The 12603-nt window shown below is 48.9% G+C and overlaps 1 protein-coding gene across 1 annotated transcript in view; it reads right to left on the bottom strand.

Annotated features, from left to right (window-relative positions):
* Positions 1-12603, bottom strand: part of LOC102031507 (pinopsin-like) — a 46777-nt gene that overhangs the window by 4002 nt on the left and 30172 nt on the right. Inside the window, exon 3 of the mRNA XM_014308861.1 lies at positions 302-535. Within this exon, the coding sequence (XP_014164336.1) occupies positions 302-535 (234 nt within the window). The remainder of the gene's footprint in view (positions 1-301; positions 536-12603) is intronic.

The following is a 12603-nucleotide window of genomic DNA, read 5'->3' as shown; positions in this document are numbered from 1 at the left end:
ACATTTCTTTTCTGAGGTTTCTCAGCTTCTCAGGAGAAAAATCCTGGTGAAGGGATTTTTTATAAAATATTACAGTGCCGATCTCCCCTCGCTATTTTGTCCCTCCTTGCCCAGATGGAATCCAGAGGGGGGAAGGGAAGGAAAGGGAAAGGGAAGGGAAAGGGAAGGAAGGAAGTGTCGGAAGGAAGGAAGGAAGTGTCGGAAGGAAGGAAGGAAGTGTCGGAAGGAAGGAAGGAAGTGTCGGAAGGAAGGAAGGAAGTGTCGGAAGGAAGGCAGGCAGGAAGGAAGGCATTTCACTGACCTGTTTGTTCAGAAACACGTAGATGATGGGGTTGTAGACAGTGCTGCTCTTGGCAAGGATGGCTGGGACGATGCTGGCTGCAGGGCTGATGAGGCCAGGCTGCCCAAAGGTGGCCAGCAGCGCCACAGCTGCGTAGGGCAGCCAGCAGAGGAGGAAGCACAGCACCATCACCATCACCATGAGCAGCACGCGCTGCTCCCGGCCCCGGCCCGGCCCCCGGGACAAGCTGCTCACCTGGGGACAGAGCACAGCCAGGGTCAGGGAGGGTGCTGCTGTGTCCATTGGGCATTCACAAACACGACAGCAGTGCTGGGGTGCCTTGCTCGAGCTTTACTGCAGCATCAGCCGCGGGACATGGCTGAGACAGTGGGAGAATGGCTGAGCTCAGGTACAGCCAGCAGCAGCCAAAGATGGCTTTGTTACAGAGCATCTTAAAAGCTTTCTAGCCAATGGCACATTGCTAGAGCTTACAGACAGTTGTTCTAGCCAGTTACTAAAAGCACATGTACACCTGCTTCACACAATGTTTGCTTGTCTGCTTTCGATTAACAATACACAATACAACATTATTAATCTTAAAACCTTCTACCATCTTGCTAAGCACATTTTCCTGCAGTCTTAAGGTCTATCTAAATCAAGCTATTGTTTTATGTCCTTGCTTGCTGTACCATTGTAACTTGTTCTACCTCCAGACTTTGCAGCTGAAGATGATTCTAAGTTTCTCTGCTCCAAGGTCTGCTTTCCTAGCTTTCTGATAATCTTCCTACTTTTACTATTTCCCACACCTGGGAGCTCCTGGGGTGGCTGCACTAAGGGCAGGGCTGGGGTGGTGAGTGCTGAGTGTGGCCCTGACAGCTGGGCAGTGATGCCTTTTTGGGCTACCTAAAAACACAGGCCTGACAGAATTAAGGAAATAAAAGCAGTTCTATTTATGGAAGGGCCTTCAGGGCAGACAAAGCCCCCCAGGGGCTACACCCAAAAATGGACCATGGCTCACAGGTTTGCACACTTTTATAAGTTTTGTCCATTTGCATATTGGGGGTTCATCTGCCAATTCCAGCTTCAGGTAATGAAGCCATGTACCCCAAGTTTGCTCCCCCAACTCACTTTTATTTTACATCTCTGGGGCCTGAGGCAGTGAGGTGTCCTTGATTGCCAGGCCTGGAGAGGAATTGTTGTGTCTGCCCAAAATGGGAAAGCAGCAGCTCCCACTGTGTGTGGAGTTTAGAATCACAGAATGATGAGGTTGGAAGAGACCTCTAAGATCATTGAGTCCAACCTAGCCCCAACACCTCAAGCAGACTACAGCACCAAGTGCCAGGTCCAGGCTTTTGTAAACACATCCAGAGATGGTGATTGTGCCACCTCCCTGGGAAGAGCACAAAGAGTTATAAACTAAAGAACTGCAGGATTGCAAATACATGAAAAACACACAAGCTGAAATCCCAAGGCATCAGCAGGACCAGCAAAAGTGCTCTGCAGCTACAACAGCCTCCTCCAGCTCACTGCAAACCCCAGGTTTTAACAGGAGTGTCCTGGGCAGGAGGCAAGGAGGGGGATGAGCCTGGTGTGAGCAGAGGGCAGCAGCTCCCAGAGTCCTGCCCAGTCCTGCCAGGAGATGCCCAGGCAGGATGGGGTGTGCTGTACCCACAGCACTGGGGCTGAGGGAACTCCCTGGATCCATGCAAAAGGCAGCACTTGAATTCAAGTGATTTACAGCAGGCTGCTCCTCTGGGCTCACAAAACCCGAGAGTAAATCCCACTGCATGAAACTCTGCTGGCTGCTTTGCTGTTGTCAGTGTGCCTCGAAAACCAGACCTTTCAGTGGCTGCTGTGTCATGCCTGCACTCAGAAGTGCTGCAGTAAGCACAAGGAACTCATTATTACAAGCAGTTTTATGGGGAATCCCTCAGGATGTATCTGAGTGTTGGAAGTCACCTTGAGACTAATTAAAAAACCCAACCAGAACTGTTCAAAAAATAGAACATATCTGTAATTGCCTGCTGAGGGAACTCAATACCAAGTACTTTATAAATATCTTGTTAATGTGCAAATGAAATCTTTTATGACACTTGTCTGTGATTTAAAAGGAAAAAAATGGCATTTGCTGCTAGGCAAATAAAAGTTGTTAATCAAAATATTTCCATTAGAAAGAAGTGAATATTTCACTCAGAGCCACCCACAGGCATCAGTAGCTCAGATTTATTCACAGCCATCTCAGACAAAGCTCACATTTATCTTCTTCCATTGTATCTCAATAAGAATTTTGCACTGCACATTTCGGGGGTATGGATTTCTTGAGAGTCTGCCATGCCTTGGTATAAAACTTCACTCAGGCTGTGTGATGAACTCCAGGCAGCTGGACTGGGGTGGGAGCAGGGCTGGAGACCAGAGGGGGGGCTGAATTTGCATCATTTGTGCTTGGTTTGGTGTGTGAGGCTCCTGAGGAGAGGCACTGCAAGGCATCAGCACCAGCTGCCAGGGCTCTGCATCCCCACACAATCCCAGCTCTGCATCCCCACACAATCCCAGCTCTCCATCCCCACACAAACCCCAGCCCTGCATCCCCACACAATCCCAGCTCTCCATCCCCACACAATCCCAGCTCTGCATCCCCACACACATCCCAGCTCTGCATCCCCACACAATCCCAGCTCTCCATCCCCACACCAATCCCAGCTCTCCATCCCCATACAATCCCAGCTCCTCTGTGCCTTCCCAAGGCTCTCCTGTCCCCCCCATGCCAGGAAGCTCCTGGGGAGCAGGTGGGTGAGGCCTTGCCTGTGGAGCACCTCAAGGAAAACCAAAAGCTTCCTTTGGTTCTATTGATTTCCATCAACAGAAAAGGAAACCCAAGCACCTCCTCCTTCAGATGAGACCAGAGAGGACAATGTTTTAGTGGAGTGCTCTAGCTGGCAGTCGGGCTGCTGTGAGCTGGGATGGCAGGAGGGCTCTGGAGGGAATTCCCTGTAATCACCCTGAGCAGGGCTCCCTGCTCAGCTCACTCACAGCTATCACCCCTTGACTTTGGAAGTGTTTTATTCTTTCCTAAATCAAAGAGAAAAGCTTGCAGGTTCCCAGACTGCTGATGCCAGGGAATGGCTTCACAGGCAAGCAAGGAAAGGTTTCCATTTCCTTGCCAGCAGCAGGATATTATTATTTTCATCCTATGAGGTCAGAAATTGTGGGGGTACCAGTTGTGGGGGTCCCAGCTGTGGGTTTCTCTGGCTCTGCATTGAAGGCACTCCAGACAGCAGTTTCATGTTCACACTCAGGTGTTTATTATTCCTTATCAGTAAAACAGCCTCACTGCTGTGAGTTCTGCAGCTTTTCATTAGAAGGCACAAAATGCCCAACAATCTCTTGGTACAAGGTCTCCTAAGACTAAACTATCCAATGAAGAGCTGACACCTGGATTATTTTCCCTTTTAACCCAATAACTGATCCCACAGAGCCCCCAGTGCAGACTTTTCTGCCCAATTACAAAATGCCACCCAAACCCATGGAGAAGAAGGAAGAAGCAGCATGAAGAAGAAACCCAGGACAGCACCCTGTGCCCTCCATCTTGCTTCCATCCACAGCACACTAAAAATCCCAAACCTCAATTTCTCACCAAGTGACACACCTGCACTGCTTTCTATAATCTATTGCACACTTTTGTGGGTTCCAGTCTATCTTGGGGTCTGGGAAACTTTCTCCATGGATGAGGGTCAGAGTCAGTGCTGCCCTGGGGGTCAGGGCACCCCAGAGCAGACACAGGAATATTCCCTGTGGTGCCCTGGGTTTGCACAAGAAATGTTGAATATCCTCTCACTTCTGTAACTCTCCTTGAAGCATTTTTTGCTTTTGACTACAGGGCTCCCCTGGTCAGCCAAGGAAACCTGAGATATTCATATGTGGCACACATGCAGAAAACTTCTGCAAAACCAAATCAAACCCATCAGCCCTGAAATGTTGCTGCACCCCATCAGCAGATGGAGCCTTGGCTGCACCCTGTAGCTGTGCCTGGCAGCAGATCACCCTCTGGAGCTGGGCAAAGCAAAGAGCTCTGCAAAAGTGATGCTGCTGAATGGTGCTGTGGGCTTTTAGTTTAATTTTGTTTTTATTATTATCACTGCATTAATTAAAGGGATGGGACTATTTTGGGGCTATGATTTACTGCTCAGATAAACACCAGTCTCAGAGGCTGTGAGGTTTTAGAGGAGCAGGCAGTCAGCCAGAGCTCAGAGCAGTCACAAGTTCTTCATTACAAGGCAATATAGAACCTTCTGATCCAATGGGCAGTTGCCACAGGGTTTATTTTGCTTTTCTAACCTATCACCTTTACTCACTTCTACTGCACTGTGGATACTTTTACCCCATGGGGTCACATGCACACAAATGCTTCTATCATAACCTCTAAACTCTCAGCTTATTCCATACAACCCCACCCTTACATTACAAACCCTTCACCATCTTATCAATACAATTTTTTACTTAAGGCACATTCTTACTTACAACTATAGAAACGTAAGTTTATGATTTTCCTGCTTAATGTCTGTGTATTGTATTTTTACATCCAAACTTCTCCCAAGGCTGCAGATCAAACCCTCCTGTGTGTGTGGAAGTTTCTGCCTTTCCATTTCCCACAGTCCCAATAACTTCCAGGAAAGCCAAGAGCACAGGTCTGGCCTGTGCCTGCCCTTGGTTCTGGCCCATGGAGGGTGGAATTCAGCCCAGGCTGCTCCTGGCTCAGCAGCAGCAGGAGTTCAGCACAGGGGAACCCTGGCTGTGCACTCTGCTCTGCTTCTGGCTTGGCCAAAAATCTAAACTTCAATCTGCTGTGCCAGAAATTTGTTTTTAAAATCTCACTGTTTCTGTAGGGCTTGGTGTAGAAAACAGCTGTGAAAAATGTGCTTTTATAGCCTTCATATTTTCTTCAGTGGAAATTGAGTCTCTGTTCCTTCTAAAATTATCTTTTCGGTTTCCTAAAATTCATTTTGCCTGTGTATCACACCTTCAGTGTTGAATGTGTGTCCCAGTGTACTGAGTTAGCAGGACTGGGGAGCTGCAAGCCCTGGCCCCACCTTGCTCTTGCAATGGTTTTTATCTCTTGCTTCCCATGGCTGTTGATTTTTTACTGCCTGAGATTCTTTGTGTTTTCTCCTGCAGAGAAGCACCTCAAGGTGGTGATTCAGCCTGCAGAAATGATTAATTTGCCTTTTAAAAAATCTCACTGACCATAATTGGCACTGTACGCAGCCATCCTCGCAGTGCAGGGGCAGAAATGCTCACAAGTGGTGTTTGTGTGGGGTGTCACAGGCAGGAGCTGTGGGTGAGGGACCAATGCAGCAAACAATGAGGCCAGGTTTAAACAGAGGTCACTGTGGACACAGCACATCCCTGGCTGGTGCTGCTGACTCCGTGCACAAAGAACAGAGTCAGCACTTCACCAGGAAAGCAAAATCCGTGATTTCAGCACTGGGTGTGGAAATTGCTCAGCCACATCCTGGCCTGGAGAGCACAGCTGAGCCACCTGGGGGGCTCAGCCATAAAATCCCCTGTGAGGAACTCCTGGGTCCCCAGGGTTACATGAGAACCTCAGCTGAGGGCCTGACTGTGCTCTCTCTGCCTTTCTGTGAAACCACCACACTCTCCAGAGCTGGAGAACTGGCAGCAACACTCATGGGACTGAGAGCATGAGAAATGTCAGGATAAGGAGATAAAGGGAAAAAAAACCTCAACCAAAGTGTGCATGTGCTGGCCTGAAGGTTCCTGATATTTGGTCTCCTCGAGCCAGGTCTCATAAGCTCTTGGAGACGTAAATCACACCTGAGATAGCTCAGCCACCTCAGATGGCATAAAATCAGCAGGATGGCTTCTGTGGCAGTGTTGGAAACAGAAAAGTTTTAATAAAAGGCAAAAAAAAACCCAAAACTTTTTGCAGAGAAAAACCAATCCAGGTGCAAGAGGCTCTTTGTGGGGTAAAACACTACACAAAAGCCATTATTTCCTTTTGTTCTCTTCTTTTTCTAGTAAATTGCTTAGGCAGGACTCTTTGGTTTCTGTCCAACTGGCCATCCTTAAGTTTGAGGTGAAGTCCTCCAGGGTCCTATGAGGTGTCTTTTTACCTAATTGAGGAGAGAAACTTCTGGGCTTTTTTCCTTTTTAAGGAGACAAAGGATAATTTTGTCATTCCATTCCTAAGGACAGAAGGGGCAGCACAGGCAGCCCTGAGCACCCTGAGGCATCACTGCCTGCTCAAAGGGAGCCCAAGAGCTCTGCAATCAGACACAGAGAGTCCATGGCTGGGGTTGTTTGAAATGGACTGAGCAACCAGGCTCAGTGGAGATGGAATTCAACTGCACAGCCTGGGCCTTGCAGGTCAGCCTGGCTCCTTCTGAGGAGGATGTGAGAGCTCCTGCTGTCCCTGCCCATCAGCACATGCCCTGCTCCTAATAATTGATAGATGCGGGGAGCTAAATTGGATGCTTCAGGGGAAACCCTCAGCCCTTTGGGGCTGGGATTAGAGGATCTTTAAGGTCCCTTCAAACCCAGCACAACCCATTCAATGATTACTGAGAATTTCCTTGAAGTTCTGGTTTAACAGTGCTGGTTTAACAATACTTCATGATCTGTCCTAATACTAATTAAAAAAAGTTTTGCTTGGAGAAGAACTAAATGGCTGACACTCCCATGCAGAAATGGTGCAAAAACAAGTTAGATTTTATTTCTAAGGAAGTTTTTTCTATCCCTGCTAACATTCAAACCTTTGAATTATGTTAAAAGTCTCTAAGAACAGTGATAAAAGCTAGGATCTCCTTAGCTGCACTCACAGTGGAGCACTGCCTTCCTCACAGCCCCATCCACTCCGTGCCTTGCCATGAGGATGAGAGTGGGGAGAGCAATTCCTTTGTCTGAGTGAAAGGCAAACCTTTTGTGGTGCCCTTTGTGCAACACCAGCCAAGCCCTGTCCCTCCTGGTTGGGGCCCAGGCCTTTCCTGTATGAAAGAGGACAATTAGAAGCCCCTCTCATTTATCTTTATATATAAATATTTCTGCATATAAATATAAATATTTATATAGAATATATAATTTTATAAATAATATATATTTTTATATAATATATCATTTTATATATTATAAAAGATATATTTTATAATATATGTAAATATTTTGGGGGAAATGGGGGAATGTGAGGTGAAAGGTGTGGAATGGAAAGGGTTTATCATTCCTCAGAAAGTCACAGAAGATGCAGCAGCTTTTCCTGCAGGGGCAGAGGAGCTTCCTGCCCTGCCCTGCCCTGGCTGGAGCTGGGGGCTCTGCCAGCCCCAGTGCTCACCCAGCAAAGCTGAGCTGGCAGGGACAGTGGAGATGGAAACTGATTGAAGCCAGTGGGTGCTAGTGCCAGGGCAGCCCCCACAATTACTCTCAGGGCTGGAAATCTTTGCTCAGGAAGAGAAGCAAGGCTGTCTGTGGGCAGTGCAGAGCCTTCCTTCCAACCACAACCACAGCATTCCTGACTCTTGGTTTCTTACCTGGCACTAAGGGGATTTTTATGGATAATGGAACACCTTATGCACAGGAAGGAATAATACATCTGTTAAGAAATTCCTTTTGCCTCCAGCTGCTGAATATTTTCAACCAGAATTCCCTCCTTCTTTTGCAGAAGAGGTGTTGGGCTGGGGGAGCTGGGCCTGGAGTTTGGCTGCACTCAGGAGGGGCTCTGCTCTCCCTCTTGCTCTCCTTTCTCTTCTGCTCTGCTCTCCCTCTTGCTCTCTTTTCCCTTTTGCTCTGCTTTCCCTCTCACTGTCCTTTCCCTCTTGCTCTGCTCTCCCTGCTGGAGGTGTCTGGGCTGCCCTGCCCCTGTGCCCAAGCAGAGATTCCAGCAGATGTCTGTGTGTTGGGAAGGATGAAAGTTTGACAAGAAAGTCTCACAGATATGTGTGCTTAGCAGAAAGATTTTTAAATGTGGAGTCTGATGAAGGAATAGAGATGGAAGCAAGTTTTCATATAGAAGAGAAGAATTGCTGAGTCAGTCTCACTGGCTAACCAAGGAGGCAAAGGGTGTGTTAGTTAGAAGGGGTTTTTATGGCTTAGAGCAAAGGATAAACCCACCCCAAACAAGAAGATGTTTTTACCAAGCACAAAGACAGCACAGGCAAACAAGTCAGCAAAGTTGCAAATAGAAAAAAGGTCTCAGAACTTTCCACTGCAAGAAAACTGAAAAACAACTTCTAGCTTAAACTGTAATGTACCGACTTTGAGTGATTGGAGAACAGTAACATGAACATGGTAATTACAGCAGTTATGATAGGCTATAGATAATAGTTAAGGTATAGATTGGTTCTGCTGTATGAAGATGCTCAGCAAAGAAAAGTCTATAATGCCTTGTAACCAAAAGAAAAGTCTATAATGCATTGTAACCAAACCCAAAGGGTCTCCAGGCCTGCCTGCAGCTGGAGCTGACAGCTGTGGGCACAGCTCTGTCACCCACCACCCTGGACTGCTGTGACATCTTGGATGGAATAAACTGCATTTTGGATACAACAAACTGCATTTTGGAGAGCCACCTGGAGTCCCAAATCTCTCATTTAGGCTCTTACACCTGTGACCTGCACAGCTGAGAGGTGCCCCCCTCTCTTCTGAGGGCTGTGGAAAGGCAGAGGAATCCTCAGGCGCATCAGGACATTTGTATCTCTCAGGCTTGACAAGTCCACAGAAATTACTGCTTTTTCTAGTCACACATTTCCTTTCCCCCTGCCTTTTTCCTGTGCTGTTTTACCTTTGTCTCCCTCAGTTACTGAGGTACAATTTGGGTTGCCCTGAGCATCTCCCTGCTTTTGGAAGGCTGTGGAGAGCTCCACCTCACTTGGCTGTGCTGTGAAAGGGAACCAGATGACAAATGTGACCATTCCTGGTGTACAAAACGTGCTCCAAACCCACTGATGCTTCTGCCTCAGCTTCAAACTGAAATACAGGCTGTGTCCATGTGCCTTGATGCACCAAAACACCCCAAGTTTGCCTGCTCATACAAAGAGGGCACCCACCAGTCTGGGTCCAAACAAAGCCTCTGACCCTGGGCCGTGCTCCTGGTGCTGCCCAGCACTAAGAGCTGGGGGAGGATTTCCCTCTGAAAATCATCTTTTCTTTTCCTGTAAGTGAAGGCTGTGGAAAATCTCCTGTGGTAAGTGAATTTACAAGGTTGGTGCTGTGGAAATTTGGCCAAAAGCACCTAAAGCTGGCTCTAAGAAAGGCAGGTGGTCTCAGGCTGGCAGGGGATCACAGAGCCCACGCAGGGACCAGCCAGTCCTGATGGCTCCCTGGCAGCTGCTGCTCCAGCATCAACACAGAGCTCTGCCAGAGCTGCTGGGGGGGTGAGGAGAGAGAGAAGAAATCCATTTCCATCTGCTGGGCTGGTGCCTTTCAGCTCTGCAGCAGTAATTTTTCTCATTTCCGAGCGGGCTTGGGAAGTGCTGGAGGGGTCAGTGAGGGCCCTGTGGGCTGCAAGGGAGGAGCTCTCTGGCTCAGGTGCCCTTTGAAGTGCTCACAGCATCTTCTCACACCCACCCCTGTCCTCTCAAGGGTGAACCTCACGATTTAAGATCAAAATTTAAATCTCAATTCAGTCCCTCAGTTGCTGTTATAGACATAGAGGGCTGTAAGGAGAGGTCTTGTAGTCACTAAAATTAATTTCAAATGCCAGAATATTAAAATAATTCATCCTGGTTGTTGTTTGCAAAGGCTGGAGCACCAAGTGTGGGCACCATGCAGCACTGCTGGGTTCCAGGTGTGGCCTCATTCTTCCCAGTCCCTGTGTCTGAGGCTGGAAATGCAAGATGTGGCTGGGGCTGTGTGTTCTGTCCCCATCTGTCAGAGCTGGGGCAGTTCTCTGCTGTCCATTGGGCAGTTTTTTCTTTATCTCTCCCACAGCCAACCCTCCCTCCAGGAGATCTCTGCTGTCCATGGCCACTGAGTGTCCCTGCAGGGCTGATCCAATTCCAGCATCCCATGGGAGATGCTGCGTCCAGGGGAGGAGCCAAGCATTCCTACCTGGATCCAATCTGAGCCTGGAGCAGCACAGCAGCCTTTGCCCACTGCATTGCCAGAGGAGCAGCTTTCTGCTGCCCTGCATTGCCAGATGGAGCCCAGGCCCATCTGCAGCAGCCCTGGAGCTGCAGAGGAAAACTCCCCCCTTGTGCAGGATCCCTGCTCCAGCAGCAGCACAGCTGGCACTGCAGGAGGGCTGAGCCCCCGTGGGATGGGGCTGTGCCACCCCCTGACACACAGGGGGCAGGGACTGCTCTCACTCTGGCAGGGTTGGTTTCTATCACTGCATTTTTATTTTTATATTTTCTTTTTTTTTTCCTTAATAAAGGACTGTTATTCCTATTCCCACATCTTTGCCTGAGAGCCCCTTAATTTCAAAATTATAACAATTCAGAGGGAGGGGGTTTACATTTTCCATTTCAGGGGAGGTTCCTGCCTTCCCTAGCAGACACCTGGCTGCTCAAACCCAGGCACCCTGAGCTCCCTGTACACAGCCAGGGTGCTCCCTGTGCAGGGATGTCCTCTGGGGTTCTGGATCTGCACAGCCCATGTGTCAGTGAGAATGGCTGTTACAACACCTCAGCACCACTGATGCTCTCACTGGTTTGGTCCCCCTCCTTCTGCACCTTGCACTGATTCTTTAATCAGTAGTGACTGGTGGAGTGTGTTCCTCTCACTGAGGATGGAACAATTATTGTTGTCTGGGGCACACAGCAGAGCACCAGAGAGAGCCAGGGCAGAGGAGCTCAGCCTGCAGGGCAGGGCTGCCCCTGCTGTCCCTGCAGGCTCTGCCTCCCTCACTGCCTGGGCTTGGACACTGCCGAGGTTTGGAAGCACCTGAGGGAAAATACTGGAACTACAGGAGGAAAAAATATCACAGCTGCCTTGTTTTCAACCAGGAAAATCCTCAGTGTGCTCATCAGGTGGGTGAGAGCTGTGGCACAGATCATGCTGTGGCACACCCAGCAGAGGTTACCTCCCCTGCAGCTCCCCGGACAGGCAGAGCCCCTCTGGGCAAATCCTCCAGGGAATCCCAAAGGGGGAAGGGTCTCCTGCTGTTCCAGAGCAGCACCTGGAATCTGGCCCTCCTTGCACCTGTGCTTTGTATCCACATGATGCCTTGGGATTTCACCTTTTATATTTTTCATGTATTTGTAATCCTGCAGCTCTTTAGTGTATAACTAAACTCCACACACAGTGTGAGCTGCTGCTTTCCCATTTTGGGCAGACACAACAATTCCTCTCCAGGCCTGGCAATCAAGGACACCTCACTGCCTCAGGCCCTGAGAGATGTAAAATAAAAGTGAGTTGGGGGAGCAAACTTGGGGTGCATGGCTTCATTACCTGAAGCTGTAATTGGCAGATTGACCCCCAACATGCAAATGGCCCAAACTTATAAAAGTGTGAAAACCTGTGAGCCATGGTCCATTTTTGGGTGTAGCCCTTGGGGGGGCTTCATTTGCCCTGAATGTACCTGAAGGCCCTTCAATAAACAGAACTGATTTTTACCCCCTAATTCTGTCAGGCCTCAGTTTTAGGCAGCCCCACAAGGTATCACAGGTAGGGATCAGACCTTCCACTGCCCACAGAAGGAAGAGCCCTTCCTGCAGCTCTGAGCAGAGATAACCACGAGCATCCTGCATGGGCAGAGCTCCTGCTGCTGTCCAAGAGGGGAAATGCAGAAACATCTCCACCTCATTTTCCCTGGGACTGAACTCGGCTGCAGCCAGGAAAGCCAGTTCCTTGGTTTTCCTGAGCGTGGGTGGATTGAGGTGATTTCCCTCTTGGGTCACTGACCTGCATGGCCTCTGCACCTCCCTGGGCTCAGCTCAAGACTGATTTTCCCTTCCCTGGTGGCTGAGGTGTTCCAGCTGTCAGGATTCCTGCCTTTGGGAATGTGTTTGTCTCACATGAGGCCCAGTTCAGCCCCAGTTTATGGTGGCTATTCAGGCTGTTATGAGTAGAAAAGCTGCCCAATTTTTTAAAAGGTTGCAGAGTTCACAGGTTGGGCCAGTTGCTGCCAGGGTGGAGTTCTAACTGTTTGTTATTGTAATCACCTGTTGTTGATGGTTAAGAATTCCCCCTTTTGTCAGTGACACCCTGCTGCTTCCTGGAGGATGGCACCCAGACAGTGAAGGGGAAGGGACATCGAGTCAGCATGCAAATGACATCGGATCCAGCATAGAACGGGAGAGACCCCTCACCAAACCTAGCCAAAAACCCCTAAAACAACGAGCCAACACAAAATTGATGAATCAAAGCAATGTCTAGAC

Source organism: Geospiza fortis, unplaced genomic scaffold (assembly GCF_000277835.1).
Source record: "Geospiza fortis unplaced genomic scaffold, GeoFor_1.0 scaffold101, whole genome shotgun sequence".
NCBI lineage: Eukaryota > Metazoa > Chordata > Aves > Passeriformes > Thraupidae > Geospiza > Geospiza fortis.
This window is presented reverse-complemented; position numbering and strand designations above follow the sequence as displayed.